Below are 25,269 nucleotides of genomic sequence, written 5' to 3'. Positions count from 1 at the left end.
ACAATTTACACATTCCCACAGCCTTTTTTCTCCTTTTCACCTCTGGTTTTTGTCCAATTTTCTGCCAATCAACTCCCTCGCCTACATCCACCTATCACTTGCCGAGCTTAGTCCTGCCCCCACCTCTCCACCAGCTCTCTCATATCCACTAGAATCAGTCTGTAGAAGGACGTTAACTGGTCCGTTAACCTATAGGGTGGAGTCACCTATCCATGTTCTCCACAGATGCTGCCCGACCCGCTGGGTTACTCCAGCACTCTGTGTCATAGAGTGATGTAGTGTTGCAACAGGCCCATCGGCCCAACTTGCCCACACAGGCCAACGTGTCCCAACTACACTAGTCCCACCTGCCTGCGCTTGGCCCATTTCCCGCCACACCTGTCCTATCCATGTACCTGTCTAACTGTTTCTTAAATGTTGGGATAATCCCAGCCTCAACTACTTCCTCTGGCAGCTTGTTCATTACTCCCACCACCCTCTGAAGAAGTTACCCCTCAGATTCCTATTCAATTTTTTCCCTATGACCTGAAACCCTTGTCCTCTGGTCCTCAATTCACCTACTCTGGGCAAGAGCATTATGTCCTTTAATGATTTACACTGCCAACATTCCCCACTGAGTTTCACTGTAACAGCTTTGTTACTGTTTCTGGGTGGGGCTATGGAGCAAATCAGCAGTTTCAGCCATGCGGAAAAACAAACTGTAATCCTCAATGGGTTTTGTTAAACTGCCACAGGTAAGCCACTATTGTAAACCACTCTGGAAAACAAGATGTCATTAACCTTCAACCAGCTCACAGAGTGAGTCAAAGGGATTCAATGCGATACCGAATAGATGATGCATCCACTAGTTGGAGAGTCTAGGACCAGAGGTCTCAGCCTCAGAATTTAATGGACCTTCCTTTAGGAAGATGAGGAGGAATTTCTTTAGTCAGAGGGTGGTGAATCTGTGGAATTCATTGCCACAGACGGCTGTGGAGGTCAAGTCATTAGGGATTTTTAAAGAGGAGATAGATAGATTCTTGATTAGTTCAGGGGTTATGGGGAGAAGGCAGGAGAATGGGGTTGAGAGGGAAAGATGATTGAATGGCGGAGTAGACTGATGGGCCGAATGGCCTAATTCTGCTCCTATCACTTGTGACCATATGACCTAATGCTAAATCCCAGACATTTGGATAAATCCAAGGGGATTGTATAGAAACATAGAAATTAGGTGCAGGAGTAGGCCATTCGGCCCTTCGAGCCTGCACCATTCGCCATTCAATATGATCATGGCTGATCATCCAACTCAGTATCCTGTACCTGCCTTCTCTCCATACCCCCTGATCCCTTTAGCCACAAGGGCCACGCAGGTCAAGTCAAGTCAAGTTTATTTGTCACATACACATACGAGATGTGCAGTGAAATGAAAGTGGCAATGCTCGCGGACTTTTGTGCAAAAGACAAACAACAAAACAACCAAACAAATTATAAACACAAATTATAAACGCAGGTCACGCGGAGACCGTGCAAACTCCACACAGACAGTGCCCGTGGTCAGGATTGAACCCGGGTCTCTGGCGCATGTTTGAATGTTGGGCCAGATTCCTGTGGGGAAGGTGCAGGTGAGGGAGTTGGCCTTACCTGAGCTGGGTTGTCCTGGGGATGTTTGCTGCACAGCAGGCAGGAAGGGCTGCTTGAGGAGGAAGGCAGGAAAATGGCTGAAATAAACAGAGTTCACAATCAATCCGTGCGATTAAAGCTTCAGGTTCCTGGGAGTCAACATCTCCGATGACCTCTCTTCGACCCACAATACCTCTACTCTGATCAAGAAGGCTCATCAGCGTCTCTTCTTCCTGAGGAGACTGAAGAAGGTCCATCTGTCTCCTCAGATCCTGGTGAACTTCTACCGCTGCACCATCGAGAGCATCCTTACCAACTGCATCACAGTATGGTATGGCAACTGCTCTGTCTCCGACCGGAAGGCATTGCAGAGGGTGGTGAAAATTGCCCAACGCATCACCGGTTCCTCGCTCCCCTCCATTGAGTCTGTCCAAAGCAAGCGCTGTCTGCGGAGGGCGCTCAGCATCGCCAAGGACTGCTCTCACCCCAACCATGGACTGTTTACCCTCCTACCATCCGGGAGGCGCTACAGGTCTCTCCGTTGCCGAACCAGCAGGTCGAGGAACAGCTTCTTTCCGGCGGCTGTCACTCTACTCAACAACGTACCTCGGTGACTGCCAATCACCACCCCCCCCCGGACACTTATTATTAGTTATTCAAATCGTTTGCTATGTCGCTCTTCCAGGGAGATGCTAAATGCATTTTGTTGTCTCTGTACTGTACACTGACAATGACAATTAAAATTGAATCTGAATCTGAATTACTGTCCATCACCTGGAGCGGGCAAAGTGTGGGGGGAGAGAGAGAGTGAGAGAGAGAGAGACGGACACGATGGGAGCTCGCTCGCTCTGTCTGGACCAGGGACACAGGTTTACAGATACAGCACAAGAACAGGCCCTTCGGCCCACCGAGTCCGTGCCCGACCAGCGATCCCCGCACACTAACACTATCCTACACACACCAGGTACAGTTTACAATTACACCAAAGCCCATGAACCTACAAAACTACACGTCTTAAGGAATGTGGGAGGAAACAGGAGCACCCGGAGAAAACCCACGCAGAGACCGTGCAAACTCCACACAGACAGTGCCCGTGGTCAGGATCGAACCCCTGTCTCTGGCGCCGGGAGGCAGCAACTCTACCGCTGCTGGCTTAGAGTTGTAGCCACATGGAGACAGAGGAGATCAGTTTAAGTGGGCATCGTGTACGACACAGTGGGCCGAATGGCCTCTTCCTGTTCTGCTATCCCATGTTCTATTTTTACAATCCACAAAGAAAGACTCTGATCTGGTTCCAAGGATCCAGACGTCAGAATCAAAGTCACACACAATGTTGATCTCCACACATTAACGCAGGAACGGGGGGGAGGGGGCATGTGGGGTGACGTGCTGTGTCTGTGTGGAGGGGCTGTCTCTCCACAGCCCTCCATCCACTGTACAACTCCGCACACAGCTGCATCCACAATAACATTGACACTAGGTGCGGACACTTAGGAATTTCCCAAAACCAAACATGCTGGCAGAACGAGAACAAGAGCTCACTCCCCCCCATACCCCTCCTCTCCCCCCCCCCCCCCCCCCCCCACCCCCCACCACAACACCCCCTCTCCCTCCCCACTATATGTATGTAGTTTGTTTGTTTATATTATTCTTACATCAAATGTAAAGCACTTTGGCCAACGAGAGTTGTTTTTCAAATGTGCTATATAAATAAATGTGACTTGACTCGACTCTCCCTATCCTCCTCCCTACAAACCTCTCCCCTCCCTCCCTTCCTCCTGCCCATACACCACCCCTCCCCTCACCCTCCCTCTCCCCAGTCAGCAACACTGTGCGCCCTCTCTCCGGGAATCATCCCAGCAGAATTCCCTGCATGTCAGGGCCACTCAAGGACCCAGCAACCGAAGACTCACCTGCTGCACTCGGCACCAGTGGGTGTGTTAGGTCCACTTCCCGGTAGATCTGTGAAGGGAGACACAGAAAATAAACACAGAGTGCAGGAGTAACTCAGTGGGTCAGGCAGCATCTGTGGAGAACATGGATAGGTGACGTTTCACAGAGTGCTGGAGTAACTCAGCGGGTCGGGCAGCATCTGTGGAGAACATGGATAGGTGACGTTTCACAGAGTGCTGGAGTAACTCAGCGGATGCAGCAGCATCTGGAGCTAAGGAAATAGGCAACGTTTCGGGCCGAAACCCAGAAGGGTTTCGGCCCGAAACGTTGCCTATTTCCATAAGGATTTCGGCCCGAAACGTTGCCTATTTCCTTCGCCCCATAGATGCTGCTGCACCATAACTCAGTGGGTCAGGCAGCATCTGTGGAGAACATGGATAGGTGACGTTTCACAGAGTGCTGGAGTAACTCAGCGGGTCAGGCAGCACCTGTGGAGAACATGGATAGGTGACGTTTCACAGAGTGCTGGAGTAACTCAGCGGGTCAGGCAGCATCTGTGGAGAACATGGATAGGTGACGTTTCAGGTCTGGATAGAGTGGATGTGGAGAGGATGTTTCTACTAGTGGGAGAGTCTAAGACCAGAGGTCACAGCCTCAGAATTGAAGGACGTTCCTTTAGGAAGGAGATGAGGAGGAATTCCTTGAGTCAGAGGGTGGTGAATCTGGAATTCATCGCCACGGAAGGCTGTGGAGGCCAAGTCAATGGATATTTTCCATCAGCCTGTAACCCCTACTGGATCCCTTCACATCCGTGGGTTGGTGACTGTACATCATGCATCTCCTCCTTGCCCTGAAGCTCGGCTGGAATTCCAACCGGTTACCAGGACAACCATCTACACGTGTGATTCCCAACCTGGGGCCATGGCAAATCTCAGGGGGGCCACAGAAATTTTTTGGGATTTAGGGGGCCACCAGCTCAATGAAGGGGGCCACAGAACTCCCACCCTGTGGCCTCCTAAATTTCAGTTCCAATAAATTTAAATCTATGTCGTTGAAATATATTTTTAATGTATGATTATAAATGGTGGTTTTATTGAACCCACAAAATATTTTTGATGTTTGTGGAATATAATAATGGAGAATATTCGTGCAATTAATAGACACTGATATTTTTATGGAAGGTATTATAATATTGAAGTGCTTTTCTCCGCTAATAATGTCAAGGGGAGGGCCACAGAAAAATTAAAAGATCTCAAGGGGGCCATGAGCTAAAAAAGGTTGGGAACCACTGGTCTACAGCATCGCCTACCTTCTAGATTAGGACCATCTCTCGGGCGTACAAACCCGGGCTTCAGTATCTCAAACCACCAGAAGAGCTCAGCCACAAACACCAAGATGTTGATCTGTGGGAGAAGAAGAGATACATGCAGACATCAGTCCAAGCCTACTGATTGAATCAAAGCACAAGTTCATAGGTTCCAGGAGCTTCCTCAAACAACAATGATCCATTCTACATTTTCCTTGGACTTTGGCCCCTTTGATCTATCGTTTTCACACCTTATGCCCCTGTCCCACTTAGGAAACCTGAACGGAAACCTCGGGAGACTTTGCGCCCCACCCAAGGTTTCCGTGCGGTTCCTGGAGGTTGCAGGTGGTTGCCGGAGGTTGCAGGTAGTGGAAGCAGGTAGGGAGACTGACAAAAACCTCCGGGAACCGCACGGAAACCTTGGGTGGGGCGCAAAGTCTCCAGAGGTTTCCGTTCAGGTTTCCTAAGTTGGACAGGGGCATTACCCTTCCATATCTCTATGTCTCCCCTGACTCTCAGTCTGAAGAAAGGTCTCGACCCGAAACGTCACCCATTCCTTCTCACCAGAGATGCTGCCTGTCCCGCTGAGTTACTCCAGAATTTTGTGTCTATCTTTAAAAAGCCTGTCTGGGAGGCATAGAGGTCAGGGAGAGAGTTTCAAGTCCAATTAAAGACAATCTGTATAAACAAACTGGTCCACCTTGTAAATTATCTAAACCTAACCCACTGTCTTTTAAACATCTTGGGAGACTCGAGTTGATAAATGATTACATGAGCAGCTGTTCCACGTTTTGTGTCAGTAAGTTTACAGCTCTGTCTCAAATTACAAAGAGGCAGAAAGTTCAGAGATTCATCAGGCTGCAAGGTAGGTGAGAACAAAGCCAGCTGAAGCCCATTGAGTCTACTCCTCCATTCAACCAAGGCTGACCTATTTTTTCCCTCTAAACCCCATTCTCCTGCCTTCTCCCCATAACCATTGACAACCTTACTAATCAAGAACCTATCTATCTCTGCTTTAAAAGTACCCAATGACTTGGCCAAAATACCCGATGACAAAGAAAATACTCAATAACTTGATGAAAATACTCAATGTTGATGAAAATACTCAATAACTTGATGAAAATACTCAATAACTTGATGAAAATACTCAATGTTGATGAAAAAATACTCAATGACGATGAAAATACTCAATAACTTGATGAAAATACTCAATGTTGATGAAAATAATAACTTGATGAAAATACTCTATGTTGATGAAAATACTCAATAACTTGATGAAAATACTCAATAACTTGATGAAAATACTCAATGTTGATGAAAATACTCAATGTTGATGAAAAAATACTCAATGACGATGAAAATACTCAATAACTTGATGAAAATACTCAATGAGTTGATGAAAATACTCAATAACTTGATGAAAATACTCTATGATTTGATGAAAATACTCAATGACTTGACCAAATGACCTAATCTTGCCCCTGTATGTTACGATCCTATAACCAAGCTCCATACGTCACCAATGGCAATACTGCCCTGGTGTAAATCAGCCGTTACCTTTAGGAGGGGCGGTGTGTAGAGCATATCCTCCAGCCCCAGGTGGCAGCAATTCCCCAGATACTCCTGGGTGAAGTCCACAACCAGCTGCAGGTTGTAGAGGCTGTCTGCCACCGACATGGTCTCCTTCAGACAGATATCTGGAGAAAGAGTGGAGAGAATGAGAAAGGGGAAAGGAGAGGACAACAGTCATCACTAACACCAATCCGGCCCTCAGTGACCGGCCGTCCATCTGAGACACAACTCGGAGACAAATAGTCAAGGAACTGCAGATGCTGGTTAATACACAAAAAGGACACAGAGTGCTGGAGTAACTCAGCGGGTCAGGCAGCATCTGTGGAGAACATGGATAGTGATGTTTCACAGAGTGCTGGAGTAACTCAGCAGGTCAGGCAGCATCTATGGAGCTAAGGAAATAGGCAACGTTTTGGGCCGAAACCCCGAAGGGTTTCGGCCCAAAACGTTGCCTATTTCCAGAAGGATTTCGTCCCGAAACGTTGCCCATTTCCTTCGCTCCATAGATGCTGCTGCACCATAACTCAGCAGGTCAGGCAGCATCTGTGGAGAACATGGATAGGTGACGTTTCACAGTGCTGGAGTAACTCAGCGGGTCAGGCAGCATCTGTGGAGAACATGGATAGGTGACGTTTCATGTCACGTGGATAGGTGACGTTTCATGTCGGACACTTCAGACTGCTCTCCACACTTGGGATCGGAGCAGAACGCAGTTTACACCATGCCATGATGATATTGGCCATAGAGTTTTCCTGGGAGATGATCCACACACTCACTATTCGTTACTTTCCTCACCCAATATGAAAACTAAAGTTTACTTTAGTTTGGTTTGCTTTGGTTAGGTTTGGTTTAGTTTAGAGATACAACGTGGAAACAGGCCCTTAGGCCCACCAGGTCCACACCGACCATCGATCACCCGTTCACACTAGTTCCATGTTATCCCACTTTCTCATCCACTCCCTACACACTATGGGGCAATTTACAGAGGGGCCGCACATCATTGGGAAGTGGATGTAAATCGGAAACCCATGCAGTCACGTTTAGTTTTGTTTATTGTCACATGTACCGAGGTACAGCGAAAAGCTTTTGTTGCTGCAGGCCAGCGGAAAGACAATACATGCCCAAGAGAAATATGAGATGCTGTTCCTCCAATTATGAATATGCTGCTGGCCTTGCCGAGGCAGTGTGAGGTGTAGATGGAGTCGGTGGAAGGGAGGTCGGTTTGTGTGTGATGGTCTGGACTGCTGGCCTTGCCGAGGCAGCATGAGGTGTAGATGGAGTCGGTGGAAGGGAGGTTGGTCAGTAACGCCAGCGTCCACTCACCTTGCAGCCGAAGCACCTCTGGGCAGTAGTGGTGGATCAGGGCTGCCACAGCACAACCATTGGCCAGATCCTTCAGCTGTGACACCGAGGGGAAGCAGGGAGTCTGCTTGCTCAACACTTTATCCTTCCTGTAACGAATCTGGTTAGAAGGGAGACACAATCTCAGCTTTGGAAACAGACGGGGTGAGTTTGAGTAAGGTGGAGGGGCTGGAGAGGGATTGAAATATCCACTAGCACTGTTTAACTTCACAAGTAACCAACCCAACCAGCGCTACTTTGACAAGCTGAAGACCAAGTGCCCAATAACTGGTACAAATGTGCCGTATTAAATGGGCCCACCACATATTCTGTCCTCATCTATTAATTCACTGGAGAAATCATCTCCTCGTCAAAGCCCTCGGACACCCAGGTTAATTTTGTCCCAGGCATTCTCCCAGGTCCATCAATCACACTGGGAGTTGGCCTCTGTAACAAGGATCTACCACAAGCCACACAACTGGCTTCCTGCTCAAGTTAGAAATTGCCATTGGAGCAACTTAACACCTGCTGGTGAAGCCAAGAGATTCGACTGCACAAGGGGCCCGCTACATAACCTGAAGGCGGTGGTACGTTATTTAGAAGCACGCACATGGGTCAGCGCGGTGGCGTAGCGGCACACCTATCGCCTCACAGTTACGGTTTCCTCCCACACTCCAAAGACGTACAGGTTTGTAGGTTAATTGGCTTGGTGCAAATGTAAAATTGTCCCTGGTGTGTGTAGGGTAGTGTTAGTGTGCGGGGATCGCTGGTCGGTGCGGACTCGGTGTTTCCGCACTGTATCTCTAAAGTAAACTAATTTTCAGAAACTCCAAATACTTTCAGGGAACCACTATCATAACAGCAGAATACATTAGAACTTTCGTTAGTTAAAGGAATCCAACCACTAATAACATTTAATCCAATTCCCCCCATTGCATTGCACTACTCTAACCAGTTTAGAGGGTTCAAGACCATTTTATTTTGCCCTTTTGTCACCCTGTTCTCCAATTTAATTGCCTGATTACAGCTGGGACTCTATTAATTTCTTCAGACTCTATCAATTGACATGAGTGGATGTTCCCATGGATATGAGGGCACTGGTGGGAGAATAGTGGAGGTATTTTATTGAAGGACAGATGGATTCATGTTATTCTCATTGGTCATGTTAGCCGAGGAAGGTCAAAGCAAGAGGAGCAAATCCAACTTGGAGAACACTGGGAAAACTCAGCTGCAATCTACATCAATTCAGTCCCCTCAAACTAAACGCGGTCCAGATTAATGCCAATCAATATTCCATCAAAGTCAATAAACATCATTGTGAGAGGGGAGGGAAAAGAAATATAATTTGTAACTAATTCAAGAGGATTTCAGAATCAAAAATCAGCGAGAAATAGATATTCAGAGGCCAAATTTTCCTGTTGTACCAGGGACTTTGAACATTGGACGATAGCTCCCATGATACTTCTATACCAGTGGGTTGGCTGTATTAAACCTTGCACAGTTCAACAATATCAACATTAATTCATCAAACCAACATTCAGTTAAAGGCCAGCTGTTTCGTAGTTTAAAAAAAGGAGGATAAACAAATTCTGATCAAAGACACTGCAAGACAGGACTCTGGGCATTCCAACAAGACAATGCTTAAAGAGAACTCTCATGCTAATCCAGTTGTGATGGACTGAATATGGTTCATGCACTTGGATGGAAAAAGACACTGGTGGTCACTCTGCAAGCCAGATAGTTACTGCACGGTACTGCACAGAAATTAAATCAAAAAGGATTTGTACATGAAGTGAAAAAGTAAAAAGATGCCATGCCTCGTTAGACTGCATTATTCCGCCGTAAAATATTGCTGAAAGACACCACATGTCCATTGTTTAACGGACATCAGGAGAATCGTTACTTTTTTGCACATCTTTCATTCATTGGTTCTACATCTCTCTACATCATCGTCTATATCTCTCGTTTCCCTTTCCCCTGACTCTCAGTCTGAAGAAGGGTCTCGACCTGAAACGTCACCCACCCCTTCTCACCAGTGATGCTGCCTGTCCCGCTGAGTTACTCCAGGACTTTGTGTCCAGCTGGGACAAGGCAGCTTAGTTCAGAGGGACATCCAGTTAGTTGTTTCTTATGCCCAAGGTACCATTTACCCTAATATCCACCTAGAATCACAGTCATAGAACAGGGAAACAGGCCCTTCAGCCCAACCCGTCCATACTGACCAAGATGCCCCATCTAAGATGGTCCCATTTGTCCTAGTACGGTCCACATTGCTCTAAATCTTTCCTGTCCATGTGTCTTGTAAGTGCTGTTACAGTACCTGCCTTAATTACCTCTGACAGCAGGACATTCTTTTTTTACAGAGAGGAGTGGGTGCCTGGAACGTGCTGCCAGGAGTGGTGGTGGTGGCAGGTAGGATAGTGACATTTAAGAGGCACATGGATATGCAGGGACTGGAGGGATATGTATCACGTGCTGACAGAGGAGATCAGTTTAACCTGACATCATGTTCAGCATGGGCATTATGGGGGGCGAAGTGTTAGAATTTTGACTGTGGAATACATCGGATGTTTTTTAGTGAAGCCATTTTTGTGAAGTGTATTCAGAATGGGAAGACGGAGAAACTCTGGGGCTTGGAGTTGGTAATAATTAACTGTAAAAATGATCGAACCTCATGACAGAGAGACCAGGTGGTTTCACAAGACACAATAGCGAACCATAAAATACAAGCTCTATAACAACCACAGAAGCCTTGAAGTTCCATTCAACTCAGGACTTAACTCTAACAATGTAAGGGTGCACATTTGGCCCATCAGTTCCATGCCAGCCCACAACAGGGCAATCCCCTTAGTCCCATGTCCCACCGCTCCTTATTTCTCTGTGTCCCTTCAACTTGGTTTGTCACCCACCCACCCACCAACTCTCCTTCGATCACCCTCGCCAGCCACCTGCACACAGAGTTATTTACAGAGGCCCAGAACGTCTTTGAGATGCAGGGATCTGTAGACACTGCAAACCAAGATAGTGACCAGGAGATCTTGCAGACTCCACTGGGCCACTGGAGATGTAGATGCAGCCCCACCACAAGATGTACATGACTAGATTTGACCTGTGCACACAGCCCCAGGCCACATCTGTAGCAACTGCACAGGCAACATCTGGTTATCTACATCTGCATCATAAAGTAGGGATATGGGGAGAAGGCAGGAACGGGGTACTGATTGTGGATGATCAGCCATGTTCACATTGAATGGCGGTGCTGGCTCGAAGGGCCGAATGGCCTACTCCTGCACCTATTGTCTATTGTCGAAAGTCTATTTATCAGAAGGACTGCGGGTTTCAAGGGGAAATGGACCATCCATATCTACTGATGATTTCACTCGTTTCCAAATGTCTTTGATAATATTGATTACCCTATCAATGCAGCCAGTGTTGCCAGACCCACAACACCCTGGTCACACTCTCACTTCAACCCTACCATTGGGAAGAAGGTGCAGGAAGCTGAAAACCGTGACCTCCAGATTCAATAACATCAGGCTTGTCAACAACACTAACTTCAGCAATATGAACTTCTATGGACTGTGTTTAAGAAGGAACTGCAGATGCTGGAAAAATCAAAGCTAGATAAAAATGCTGGAGAAACTCAGCAGGTGAGGCAGCATCTCTAGAGAGAAGGAATAGGTGTTGTTTCAGGTCGAGACCCTTCTTCAGACTGATCAGTCTGATCCTAAACGTCACCCATTCCTTCTCTCCATCGATGCTGCCTCACCCACTGAGTTTCTCCAGCATTTTTATCTACCTTCTATGCACTGTGTCTTTGGCTGCACTATAGATTTTGGGTTTTTTTAACACTAATATTATAGTTATTAACTTGTTGAATTATTATTTTCTGATATTAAAAATTCATTAGAAAAATAATGGTGTATTGGTGTACGGGACTGGTTAAGCTGCTACAAGTAAGAATTTCATTGCTCCATTGACAAATAAACATGCTTGACTCTTGAAGATAGACACAAAATGCTGGAGTAACTCAGCGGGACAGGCAGCATCTCTGGAGAGAAGGAATGGGTGACGTTTCGGGTCAGACTGATCAGTCTGAAGAAGGATCTCGACCCGAAACAACACCCATTCCTTCTCTCCAGAGATGCTGCCTGTCCCGCTGAGTTACTCCAGCATTTTGTGTCTATCTTCGATTTAAACCAGCATCTGCAGTTCCTTCCAACACTCTTGACTCCTGCATGCCCCAAACAGATCTCAGTTGACTAACTGCTGGCCTGTGTTTCAATATCATCACAACATATCAAAGGGTTTCTATGACAGAAGCCTCTATATATCTATCATGACCCTCTCCTACAACATGGTTGGGATCAAGTACTTGGGCGAACACAAAACCTAATGACATTTCTGCATTAGCATAGTCATAGAGTGATACAGTGTGGAAACAGGCCCTTCGGCCCAACTTGCCCACACCGGCCAACATGTCCCAGCTACACTAGTCCCACCTGCCTGCGCTTGGCCCATATCCCTCCAAACCTGTCCTATCCGTGTACCTGTCTAACTGTTTCTTAAACGTTGGGATAGTCCCAGCCTCAACTACCTCCTCTCGCAGCTTGTTCCATACACCCACTACCCTTTGTGTGAAAAAGTTACCCCTCAGATTCCTATTAAATCTTTTCCCCTTCACCTTGAACCTATGTCCTCTGGTCCTCGATTCCCCTACTCTGGGCAAGAGACTCTGTGCGTCTACGCGATCTATTCCTCTCATGCAGTATTAACAAATTTTAAAATCTTACTTCATCGGTGGTAAAATCTCTCACTGACGAGCCACAAGTTTCTAATCACAGAGGGCAAGTGATTTTTTTTTTTTTTTTTTTTTTTTTTTTTAAAGTTTGTTTGGCCTTCCATCACAGCGATGTGATGGATGTTTATGTAAATTATGTTGTGTCTTGGGTCTATTTGTTTGTAATGTATGGCTGCAGAAACGGCATTTCGTTTGGACCTCAAGGGGTCCAAATGACAATTAAATTGAATCTTGAATCTTGAATCACTTTGGAGTGTCCCAAAGCCAACATGGACTAGTAGTTTAAGGAGGAATAATGCAGTCTTGTTCACACGCGTCTGATTCACCATCCTCCCTCCTACCCCCTCTCCCCCCCCCTCAGTAAAAAGAAAATGAGAGACAAATTGATTGAACTAATGAAATACGTTACCATAGGAGGCTTTTTCTCAGACTCCTTCAAACAAAAAGCGATGGCATGCTGAATGCAATGGCAAAAACAGAAGCATAAACGTATTGTACTAGACTCAGCCACGAGAGAGAAAGAGCTGAGATTGTCAGATGGCCAGCATGCAGTCTGTGTTTGGCTAAACAGGGCGAGACAGTGAGGGAAACACACCAGTGTCTCTTAGTGCAGTCCATTGGTTGTGGTGACATTGACCAACCCCAGTGACATCCAATTCATTGACCCACGGGTTGACCCTGGTCAGGAGAGGCCACCTGTTTTATTTTGCATGTCAGTGCCCCTGTCAACAAAAACAACCTTCTTCTCCCCACTCCTGTCCAGCAGAATGTACTGAGACTTGAAAGTGTACACCATCCGGACTCAGGAACAGCTTCTTCCCCTCTGTTATCCGGGTTCTGGGTGGTCCTTCCAGAAGCTAGGACACTGTCAGATTCACCTCTACCCCATTGTGGACATTGGACTTTGTCTCTGGAACTGGTGTGCTACAAAGCTGAGATTCTGCACTCTGTATCTTCCCCATTGCTCTACCCATTGTACTAGAGCTTGGCTTGATTGTATTTATCTATAGTACATCTCATCTGTTTGAACAGCATGAAAAAACAAAGCTTCTTGGTACTCGTGACAATAATAATCCTAATTCTGAAGGTCTTGACGCACGTGGGCATGCCTTCACCCGTCAGTGCCCTCCCATCATAAGGTCATAAAAGAATAGCAGAACTAGGCCATTCGGCCCATCAAGTCTATTCTGTCATTCAATCATGGCTGATCTATCTCTCCCTCCTAACCCCATTCTCCTGCCTTCTCCCCATAACCCCTGACACCCACACAAATCAAGAATCTATCTATCTCGTCCTTAAAAATACCCACTGACTTGTGGCCTCCACAGCCTTCTGTGGCAATGAATTCCACAGATTCACCACCCTTTGACTAAAGAAATCTCTCCTCATCTCCTTCCTAAAAGAACATCCTTTAATTCTGAGGCTGTGACCTCTAGTCCTAGACTCTCCCATCATCATCTTCTTGTCCAGGTTGGAAGTTCCACAGATGGCAAGTGTTTAACTGGTCCTCCCCTGTCACCAGCCCTGCCCCAAGTCCTCAACGACAAGGTCAATAGTGAGACTGAGGCAGTGATGCTGATATCAGCACTACCCACGCAGACGAGGCGTAGAAGCCAATCAAACTCTACCCAATACAGGAAGGAACTGCAGATGCTGGACTCTCAGTCTGAACAAGGATCTAGACCTAAACCGTCCTCCATTCCTTCTCTCCAGAAATGCTGCCTGTCCTGCCCAGTTACTCCAGCATGTTGTGTCTACCCAATACACCTGGTTTGTTTTATAATCACAGGAAAGGTAAAAGGCTGATCAATAGGAAGTGTTATTCTCCTGAACTATGATGAGCTATAGGCTTGTGGGTCAAATATGTGATTCAGGCGGTTTGGCCAAGTAGGGTGTTGGTTGGTCACTACAATATAATCTGATGTGAATTACAAAAGGGCTCTCTCTCTTTGCCTCCACTGTGTTTATCCTGGACTGGGCAAGGTGTTATACATTCCATTGGATTCAGATTTTGAAGAGCACTTTCCCATGCTCTCCCATTCCCCCCTGGCTCCAGGGATTAGGGATGATGCTGGTGCGCATGGACTTCTGAGGACAGAGTTGGCCAATGGATTTGTAATTGAGTCACTCAGGTAGTCTTCCAAAGATTAGTTGGGCCACAGCCCAGAATATTTCCAACATTATTCTTTGATAACATTCGGTTTCCAATGCAAGATGGATTTTACTTGTCCTGAGACATTTGGGAAATACTTTTCTTCAGAAATCACCGCATGGACATTAAGTCTTTCACCTTATTTTTGGAATTCTATTTCACCCGAGTTTGGAATTCCCAATCCCGGGCTGTTCTGCGACTTTCCCCAGTTCCAGCCTTGTCAATCGTTCTAATGCACTAACTCACGTTGGGACTAACAGAATGTATTAATATCATGATTGGGGCTGTACACAAGGTGCTGGAGTAACTCAGCGGATCTGACAGCATCTCTGGAGAGTATGGATAGGTGATGTTTCAGGTGCTTCAGTCCTTGTGAAGAAGAAGGGACCCAAAACATCACCTGTCCATGTTCTCCATGTGCTGCTGCATGACCCGCTAATGTACTCCAGCATTTTGGGTCTTTTTGTCGAAACCAACATCTGCAGTTCCTGGCTTCTACATTTTGGATGGGATTGTGCTAGGCAAGGATGCATTCCTTTCTTTGGGCAATTCATTTTTCCCTTTCCCAATTACAAACAGTGCAGTGACTGGAAGGGATTTTTATTTTTACAATTTTACCAAGCCAATTAGCCTAACATCCAATTCATTGACCCACGGGTCGACCCTGGTAGCCAATTAGCCTACAAACCTGTGGGTGTTTGAAGTGTGAGATCCCTGGAGAAAACCCACGCAGTTCTTGGGTAGAATGTACAAACTCCGTACAGACAGCACCCGTAGTCAGGATAGAACCTGGGTCTCTAGTGCTGTAAGGCAGCGACTCTACCACTGCACCACCTGAACTGTTGTATTTCATCCCCAACTTGGCAGAAGGGTATCTCTGCACTGCGCCAACTGGGTCAAACGCTCTGAGATCCCACACCCCTGCTACTCTACAATCCCAAACTCTCAGAACGGGTTCAGATCACAGCAACCTCCAATGGAATGGTCGAAGAGACACACCAGACAGCTTTAAAAAGTATTCAAATCCTAACGAGGAAATCAAGTACCGTTAACATTCATTCTCTAAGCCAAGGAGTCTGGGATTGCCATCTGTGTCAGTGCTTATAAGTAGACGGCCAGTTTCAAATAGGATGTCAGAAAGGTTGACATGATATGATTCTGCAGTAGGAGGTAACCTTAATTACGATGAAGTTAAAATTCCCTGCGTTGTCCTCGATTGTATTGGGATGGAGATGGAGAAATCTGATGTGGGACCAAAGTATGGATGGGATTGAGCTCGGCAAGGGCGTCATCCTTTGCTTAGACAGATTCTTCCCAATTACGGCAAGACTTAGTCTTACATCAGGACCTATGTCTGTTTGGGAAATAATCTACTCCGCTTCCAGAGTGGTTCTCTTTACATCAATGCTGCTCATTACATCACAATGGACTGTGCCAAAGTTCATCAGGTCATAAGTGATAGGAGCAGAATCAGGCCATTCGGCCCATCAAGTCTATTCCGCCATTCGATCACGGCTGATCTATCTCTCCCTCCTAACCTCATTCTCCTGCCTTCTCCCCACAACCCCTGACACCTGTAGATGCTGCAACTGAACCATAAGCTCATTACCTGGTTCACCCAGGTGTGTAGCCAAGTGACACAAGGCACAAGGCATCTCAGCAGCTCGTCTCACCACACCCACCTCATTTGCCTCAATGCCACCTTTACCCACTCAATCCATTCCTGGCCACTTCAAAATAGTTTCTACCTGCCACAGTAAATTTGGCAGGAACACCTGCTGCAGGTATGCTAGTTTCTGGAAATATAATTGAGCTGGATGTCAAAGCTCCACAATTTTGCCTGTTATTGACCCAAGGGAAATAATGTACAGCAGATAGACACAAAAAGCTGGAGTAACTCAGCGGGCCAGACAGCCCCTCTGAAGTAAAGGATTAGGTGACGTTTCAGGTCGAGACCCTCTTCAGGCTGAGAGTCAGGGAAAAGGGGAAAGAGAAATATGATAAGATGGTGATCTCGTTTCCCTTTTCCCCCGACCCTCATTCGACCTGAAACGTCACCCATTCCTTCTCTCCCGAGATGCTGCCTGTCCCGCTGAGTTGCTCCAGCATTTTGTGTCTATGTTCGGTTTAAACCAGCATCTGCAGTTCCTTCCTACACTTAATGTACTGTAGAGGTGTGCTGTGTAAACCAGCCACGATTCTACAATGACAGTATGCTTGCGTGGGGCAGTGTTGGTGGGATGGGATTGCACTCTGCGTGATATTCAAGGTCTCTTTAATTGTTAAACGTGGCACAACAAACAATCCCAGCTTCCTTTACTTGGCGAGAGACACCTCATGCAGAACCCAACACCCACTGGGAGGATTAACAACGAAAAAAAGGATAAAATTCATCACATTCACGCAATTTGCAACTCAAACATACTCACAGTGCCCTCCATAATGTTTGGGACAAAGACACATCATTTATTTATTTGCTTCTCTACTCCACAATTTGAGATTTGTAATAGAAAAAAAATAACATGCGGTTAAAGTGCACATTGTCAGATTTTAATAAAAGGTATTTTTATACATTTTGGTTTCACCATGTAGAAATTGCAGCAGTGTTTATACATAGTCCTCCCATTTCAGCCAAGCACCATAATGTTTGGGACACAGCAATGTCACGTGAATGAAAGTAGTCATGTTTAGTATTTTGTTGCATATCCTTTGCATGCAATGACTGCTTGAAGTCTGAGATTCATGGATATCACCAGTTGCTGGGTGTCTTCTCTGGTGATGCTCTGCCAGGCCTGTATTGCAGCCATCTTTAGCTTATGCTTGTTTTGTGGGCTAGTCCCCTTCAGCTTTCTCTTCAGCATATAAAAGACATGCTCAGTTAGGTTCAGCTCGGGGGATTGACTTGGCCACTCAAGAATTGACCATATTTTAGCTTTGGAAAAGCTCCTTTGTTGCTTTAGCAGTATGTTTGAAGATTGGAAAGACTGGAGGAAAGACTAGGTGCTGAGAGTTCTCTTATACCTGCATTAAGGTGGCATTTAAACACACCTGAGCAATTACAAACACATGTGAAGCCATGTGTCCCAAACATTATGGTGCTTGGCTGAAATGGGGGACTATGTATAAACACTGCTGTAAGTTCTACATGGTGAAACCAAAATGTATAAAAATACCTTTTATTAAAATCTGACAATGTGCGCTTCAACCACATGTGATTTTTTTTCTATTACAAATCTCAAATTGAGGAGTACTGAGGCAAATAAATAAATGATGGGTCTTTGTCCCAAACATTATGGAGGGCACTGTACATCGACTCAATAGAATTCAGTTCGTCAAAATTGGCTCCTTTCTCAAAACAAAAAGGTAAAAGGGGCAGGAATTTAGGGAGAGGATTGAAGGGGTGAGATGCAGTAAATGTTTAGAGGCAGAACTCACAGGGACTAGCTTCCAATACCACTTGGTGGGGCACTGATGAGGTCAGTGTGTCACGGGGTACAGAGAGACCAAAGGGCAAGGGGGCAAAGAGGGAAGAAAGACAAGAGTATGAATTCACAGGTGCTTCAGACTTGCACGAATACAAGAAATATTGAATACATTGTTAAATATTTCTGACAAATTCAACGCTTTAAAAAAAACACAAGCTAGGCAGAAGATTCAGATTTCAATGCACAAACTTTCCTCGTGTCCCCTTAAAGTTATGGAAAAATGCTGCAACTTTGCCCCTCAGTAATAAAGGTCCTGGTCAGAGATTCACAGGTTAATGGCAACACAGGTTAACAGGGCACTGTGGCACTTCTGCAAACTTTACTGGCATACCATTCACATTCCTGGACTATTGACATGGAGCTGTGGGCTTGTATTCAAAGTGAAGTGGTAAAAATGTAGAATAAAATAGAACAAAATTAGTCTCAGTGAGGGCAACAAATGAATCTGCAATACTGAACTGTGCAGCACAAGAACAGGCCCTTTGACTCACAATGTCCATGCTGAAAATGATGCATATCTTTCCTTTCCCTTTGTATCCATGCACCTACCCAAAAGCCTCTTAAACACCACTATCATATCTGCATCTAACTTTGTTTTAAATTTCAAAATAGATTTGAGAAATAAATATATACAGTACATGATCCTTACAAACCTCCATCTGACATTCTTGGAGGCTATGCTATACAGTTTCTCCAAATCACAATTTTACCCCACACCCTTGCCACTCATGTGGCCCATTGGCGTGGAATCCCTTCCCTTATTTTGAGGGGCGCCTCCACCACACCCTGCCCCCCATGTCCAGCAGCGGAAGGAACCTAGACTGTGGTCCTCCCCCACCGAGCCTTGGTGTTGGCTGCACCGAGCTTCAGTGGGGTTAACACCAGCACTCCACCACACTGTGTAAAAAACAACTTATCCTACAAGTCTCCTTCAACTTGCTCCTCTCACTTTAAAGCTATATCCTCTTATCTTTGACATTTCTGCCCTGGGAAAATAATTCAGGCTATCTACCCTATCTATCCCTTTCTTAATTTTTTATTTTTTTTATCAGGTCTTCAACCTCCGGTGCTCCATAGAAACCAATCCAACGTCTCCGTGAAGGCACTAAACCAAACGTCTTCTGAACCCTTTCCAAAGTCTCCACTCCCTTCCTGTAATGGGGCGAGCAGAACTAATCACAATACTCCAAATGCAATCAAACCAAAGTCTTTATGAAGCCGCATCATGGCTTCCTGACTCTTGTACGCAATGCTCTAACTGATGAAGGCAAGCATACTGTACCACAAGCAGACCATTGGAAATGGTCCTTAACTTGGTAGCATTGACAGATTGGATGTTTTCTGTGTAATAATGGCAGCCACTCAGAGCCAACACATGTGGTGGACAGTGAAAGCAGTGCTGGTAAAAGGCCCCTAAATCCACCCAAGTCTCCATCTTCCACTGGGCCAAGCCATATCCCTCCCCATGCTGACATGAAACTTCTTGCAACCTGAAGCCATCGCTGAAAACCAAAACCCGACACATCTCATTGGCAGGTCCTATAAACATTGATCAGAGAATTACTGAAGAGACAGACTATTGGGGGGGGGGGGGGGGGGGGGGGGGGGGGGGGGGGGGGGGGGGGGGGGGGGGGGGGGTAGAATGGGGAAAGGATGTCACAAATATGGAGCAAGTTATCTGGAGAAAGATGGGAAGCAAGTTTGATGGGAGGCGAGGTTCCTGATCCTGTTCAGGTGCGATATTAAGATACAAGGACAGGTAACTCAGTGGGTCAGACAGCATCTCTGGAGAAAGCAATATCTGACCTGCTGAGTTACTCCAACTTTCTCTGTCTATCTTTGGTTTACAGTGCGGAAACAGGCCCTTCGGCCCACTGAGTCCGTGCCGACCAGCGATCCCCGCACACTAACACTATCCGACACACACTAGGGACAATTTTACATTCATACCAAGCCAATTAACCTACAAACCTGTACGTCTTTGGAGCGTGGGAGGAAACCGAAGATCTCGGAGAAAATCTACGCAGGTCACAGGGAGAACGTGCAAACTCCGTACAGACAGCACCCGTAGTCGGGATTGAACCCGGGTCTCTGGTGCTGTGAAGCAGTGACTCTACCGCTGTGCCAACATACTATCCACAAAATAATAATCAGCCATGTGCTGGCTTTGATCTGTGGCAGACCGATCTAAAACCCACTCTGCAATGTCCAAGCAAGGAGCTGGGCTGATCAATCTAGTCAAAAGGTAGAGAGAGGCTACATGGACAGTGAAGATTCTTTCGTACAAAACTCGAATGGGAAAGCATCACAAATTACAAGTTTAATACAAGGATTTAATAGAAGGCTTGCATGGTGTGTTACTTTACAAATGTATCAGGTGTGATATCAGCCTGTCAACATCTGTAATCTTCATCCTAACGTCTTGAACACCAAATCTCCTTGAAGTGATGATTGTATCGTTTCATTTATCCCTCATCTCTCTTCTTCAAAGCCTTTAATCCTCCATTGGCAGAGCTACAGTAACTTCAAGCCTCAGTCACTCTGGTGACCCGGGTCACCTGCCTCTGCACTATAGACTCTTGCCCCACCCAACACCAAATAACAAGAGTCAGAATGTCAAATGGGAGGGAGGAGATGGAAGCAGGGGTTAAGCAAAGGCAGAAAGCAGCCCGAGAAACATTACTCATAGTTCAAAGCGCTGAGTTCTAATGTCTTAAGCAGCTGGTGTCATGGTTCAACCATTCGGCACGGCTCCACTCACCCCTTGGTTGTTTGGACTATCCGCTCCCGGCTGCTGCCTCAGTTGGTGCAAGCGCTCAGAAACCTCCTTTAGCTTCTGGTTTATCTGTAGTATGTGTGGGGGGGGGGGGGGGGGAGAAGTCAAATAAGATGGGTGGGGGGGGGGGGGGGGGGGGGAATGGGACAGTGGGAGAGAAATGAACAAAAACATCAACCTTATTCAGATCTCATCAGATTCTCAATAACATTCCATTCTTCTACCACTCAAGGACCTAACTCACCCCGGCCACTCCCTCTTCTCCTTTCTCCCATCGGGCAAGAGGTACAGAAGTGTGAAAACGCACACCTCCAGATTCAGGGACAGTTTCTTCCCGGCTGTTATCAGGCAACTGAACCATCCTACCCCAACCAGAGAGCGGTCCTGACCTCCCATCTACCTCATTGGAGACACTCGGACTATCTTTAATCAGACCTCATCTAGCATTAAACGTTATTCCCTTTACCCTGTACACTGTGGACGGCTCGATTGTAATCATGTAGTCTTTTTGATGACTGGATAGCATGCAACAAAAAAGCTTTTCTCTGTACCTCGGTACAGGTGACGATAATAAACTCAACTAATCTAATCTCATACACACCCATTAATATTTTGTCACCGAGTCAAACAGGACGGAAGCAGGTTTTGTGGCCCAACTTGTCCATACTGAACAGTGTCTTTCTGAGCCAGCCCCAAGTGTCTGCATTTGGCCCATTCCCCTCTTAATCTGTTCTATCTATAAACCTGCAAAATATCTCGTAAACATTGTAATTTAATGCGTCACCACCTATCCATGTTCCCCACAGATGCTGCCTGACCCGCTGAGTTACTCCAGCACTCTGTGAAACGTCACCTATCCATGTTCTCCACAGATGCTGCCTGACCCGCTGAGTTATGGTGCAGCAGCATCTATGGAGCGAAGGAAATAGGCAACGTTTCTAGCCGAAATCCTTCAGGAAATAGGCAACGTTTCGGGACGAAATCCTTCAGGAAATAGGCAACGTTTCGGGCCGAAACCCTTTCGGGTTTCGGCCCGAAACGCTGCCTATTTCCTTAGCTCCATAGATGCTGCTGCACCCGCTGAGTTACTCCAGCACTCTGTGAAACGTCACCTATCCATGTTCTCCACAGATGCTGCTGCACTTAGCTCCATAGCTGCTGCACCCACTGAGTTACTCCAGCACTCTGTGTCCTTTTGTGCAAAACTTTCCACTGCCCCTCGGTGGTCCACATAACACCAATAAACCCAGACGCAACTTTGTGAGTCGTTACCTTGTCTACCCAGAGAAGCAGCCTGAACTCAGCCCCGTCTGCCACTTGCTTCGATGGGCTCAGGTTTGCAATCTCCTCCGTGGCTGTGGCCACTGCTGTTCCACTCAGCGTTTCCAACATGTAGGCAGTCATGAGGGCATCGATAACAGACAGGTGGGCACCCTGTGTGCAGAAAACCCAGTCAGTCCACTCAAATCCAACAAAGCTTTGCCCAGTGTTATGGCACACATCCGTACCCCTAAACAACGCCTCTAAACATTGGCACATTTTTAATGATATATCATATTAACAATATATTTACATTTTAACATGCGTTGACTTTATACTTTTTACTTGGCTTATTGGTTAGTTTCTTGAGAAACAGACGGGCGTTATTAGGAAAATTATCTCTCACTTGGACAGGTACATGGATAGGAAGTTTCTGCAGGGATATGGGCCAAACATGATGTAGGAGTATGTTATAGGAGCATAATTAGGCCATTCGGCCCATCAAATCTACTCTGCCAGTCATTCATGGCTGATCTCTGCCTTCTAATCCCATTTTCCAGCCTTCTCCCCATAAGCCTTGACACCCGTTCTAATCAAGAATCTGTGTATCTCTGCCTTAAAAAATATCCACTGACTTGGCCTCCACAGCCCTCTGTGGCAATGAGTTCCGCAGATTAACTCCCCTCTAACTAAACAGGTTTCTTCTCACCTCTGTTCTAAAGAGAGCACCCTTTAATTCTGAGGCTGTGACCTCTGGTCCTAGACTCTCCCACCAGTGAAAACATCCACTCTCTCTATGTCTTTCATTATTCTGTAAGTTTCAATGAGGTCCCCCCTCAACCGTCTAAACTCCAGCGAGTACAGGTCCAGTGCTGTCAAACGCTCATCGTATGCTAACCCACTCATTCCTGGAATCATTCTTGTAAACCTCCTCTGGACCCTCTCCAGTAACGCGATGCTGTTGTGCTGAATGTCAAGGTCAGGCCATGATAACACTTGCACTTGTAGACAAAACAGGCCCAATCTCTCCAGAGCCAAGGAGCCACAACTGGAGAAATAATGGGAGAAAATGCAAACCATGACTAACAGCTGGAAACAACTTCACTCCTCACCATGCCAAATGCCAAACAGATTCAACCTCAAGCTTCACATTAAAGGTTTCCTGCACACTAATCAGTTACAACTGATTCCACAATGAAGCTGTGGTTGAAGTGGATAAGGGTCTTCGACTCTCCATATATCCATACTGTGTTAAAAAGTTGTCCCTCGGGTCCCTTATAAAATTGTCTGACTGCATCATTTAAACCTATGCCCTGACTCGCTGAGTTACTCCAGCACTCTGTGAAACGTCACCCATCCATGTTCTCCATAGATGCTGCCTGACCCACTGAGTTACTCCAGCACTGTGTGAAACGTCACCTATCCATGTTCTCCACAGATGCTGCCTGACCCGCTGAGTTATGGTGCAGCAGCATCTATGGAGTTAAGGAAATAGGTAATGTTTCGGGCCGAAATCCTTCTGGAAATAGGTAACGTTTCGGGCCGAAACCCTTCTGGGTTTCGGCCTGAAACGTTGCCTATTTCCTTAGCTCCATAGATGCTGCCTGACCCGCTGAGTTACTCCAGCACTCTGTGAAACGTCACCTATCCATGTTCTCCACAGATGCTGCCTGACCCGCTGAGTTACTCCAGCACTCTGTGAAACATCACCTATCCATGTTCTCCACAGGTGCTGCCTGACCCGCTGAGTTACTCCAGCACTCTGTGAAACGTCACCTATCCATGTTCTCCACAGATGCTGCCTGACCCGCTGAGTTACTCCAGCACTGTGTGAAAGGTCACCTATCCATGTTCTCCACAGATGCTGCCTGAACCACTCAGTTATGGTGCAGCAGCATCTATGGAGCGAAGGAAATAGGCAACATTTCAGGCCGAAATCCTTCTGGAAATAGGCAACATTGCCTATTTCCTTAGCTCCATAGATGCTGCTGCACCCGCTGAGTTACTCCAGCACTCTGTGAAACGTCACCTATCCATGTTCTCCACAGATGCTGCCTGACCCGCTGAGTTACTATGCCAGCACATTATGTCTACACTGGAAAAATCGACTTTCCCTTCCAACTTTTCCTTCCTCTCAAGGGTGGTGGGAGGAGGAGAACGTTGGCACAATGCAACAACATTAATAGCAACAATAACAAGAAGTACTCCATGAACGGGCTGCTCCCTGGCATTCACAGACGGATGGATCCCCTTGTAGCTCGGTTGGAAGTGGGTGAGAGGTTACAAGGACTCCTGTGCTCAAATGTACGTCAAGCTGCCACAAGTACGGCAAATATTTCTTTGTTGCTGTTCATACCCGGTGCACTCAACAAATAAACACTCTTGTACCTCAGTGCAGGACAGGGGAACAAGATACAGGCCCTCTGGAGTCAACAAGCTTCTGAGCTGGGCATTCACATATTAAGGGAGCTGATGGCACAAACTAGAGCAGGTGCCACACAGCACCAGAGACCCGGGTTCGATCCTGACCTCGGGTGCTGTCTGTGTGGAGTTTGTACGTTCTCCCCGTGACCACATGGGGATTCCACCAGGTGCTTCAGTTTCCTCCCACATCTCAAAGACGTGGGGGTTTGTAGGTTAATCGACCCTCTGTAAATTGCCCCCTAGTGCGTAGGGAGTGAATGAGATAGTGGGATAACATCGAACTAGTGTGTACGAGTGGTCTATGGTCGGTGTGGACTCGGTGGGCAGCAGTGAAAGAGAGGGGGGGGATAAAATATAGGACTCTGGGATGGGGGATGAACCTACAGAGGAGGGGGAGGAACAGGGTGACTCGGGTGGTGACAATGGTGAGAGAAATCTGTGTGCAATTACTTGAAATTGGAGAATTCGATGTTCATACCGTCAGGGTGTTGGGTGCCCAAGCGGAATATGAGGCGCTGATCCTCCAGTCTGCGTGTGGCCTCTCTCTGGCAATGGAGGAGGCCCAGGACAGAAAGATCAGTGTGGGAATGGGAAGGAGAGTTAAAATGGTTCGCAACCAAGAGATCTGGCCAACCTTGGCAGACAAAGTGTGAAGACAAG

General features: G+C 46.6%; 1 protein-coding gene across 3 annotated transcripts in view; it reads right to left on the bottom strand.

Moving 5' to 3' along the window:
* The window catches only part of camsap3 (calmodulin regulated spectrin-associated protein family, member 3), an 89,292-nt gene that overhangs the window by 15,774 nt on the left and 48,249 nt on the right, over window positions 1-25,269 (bottom strand). For 2 of the 3 annotated variants that reach the window (XM_055663924.1, XM_055663923.1), the window contains exons 3-11: window positions 22,198-22,359; window positions 20,911-20,994; window positions 18,100-18,132; window positions 12,922-12,969; window positions 7,694-7,832; window positions 6,356-6,495; window positions 4,802-4,895; window positions 3,513-3,561; window positions 1,621-1,697 (exon numbers count right to left, since the gene is read on the bottom strand). In XM_055663924.1, coding sequence (XP_055519899.1) covers window positions 1,621-1,697; window positions 3,513-3,561; window positions 4,802-4,895; window positions 6,356-6,495; window positions 7,694-7,832; window positions 12,922-12,969; window positions 18,100-18,132; window positions 20,911-20,994; window positions 22,198-22,359 — 826 coding nt within the window. The remainder of the gene's footprint in view (window positions 1-1,620; window positions 1,698-3,512; window positions 3,562-4,801; window positions 4,896-6,355; window positions 6,496-7,693; window positions 7,833-12,921; window positions 12,970-18,099; window positions 18,133-20,910; window positions 20,995-22,197; window positions 22,360-25,269) is intronic. The other variant, XM_055663925.1, reaches the window with a different exon arrangement.

The sequence above is a fragment of the Leucoraja erinacea genome, chromosome 39, assembly GCF_028641065.1.
Source record: "Leucoraja erinacea ecotype New England chromosome 39, Leri_hhj_1, whole genome shotgun sequence".
NCBI classification, from domain to species: Eukaryota; Metazoa; Chordata; class Chondrichthyes; order Rajiformes; family Rajidae; genus Leucoraja; species Leucoraja erinaceus.
Note: the sequence above shows the minus strand (reverse complement) of the source record. Positions and strands in the feature narration are given on the sequence as shown.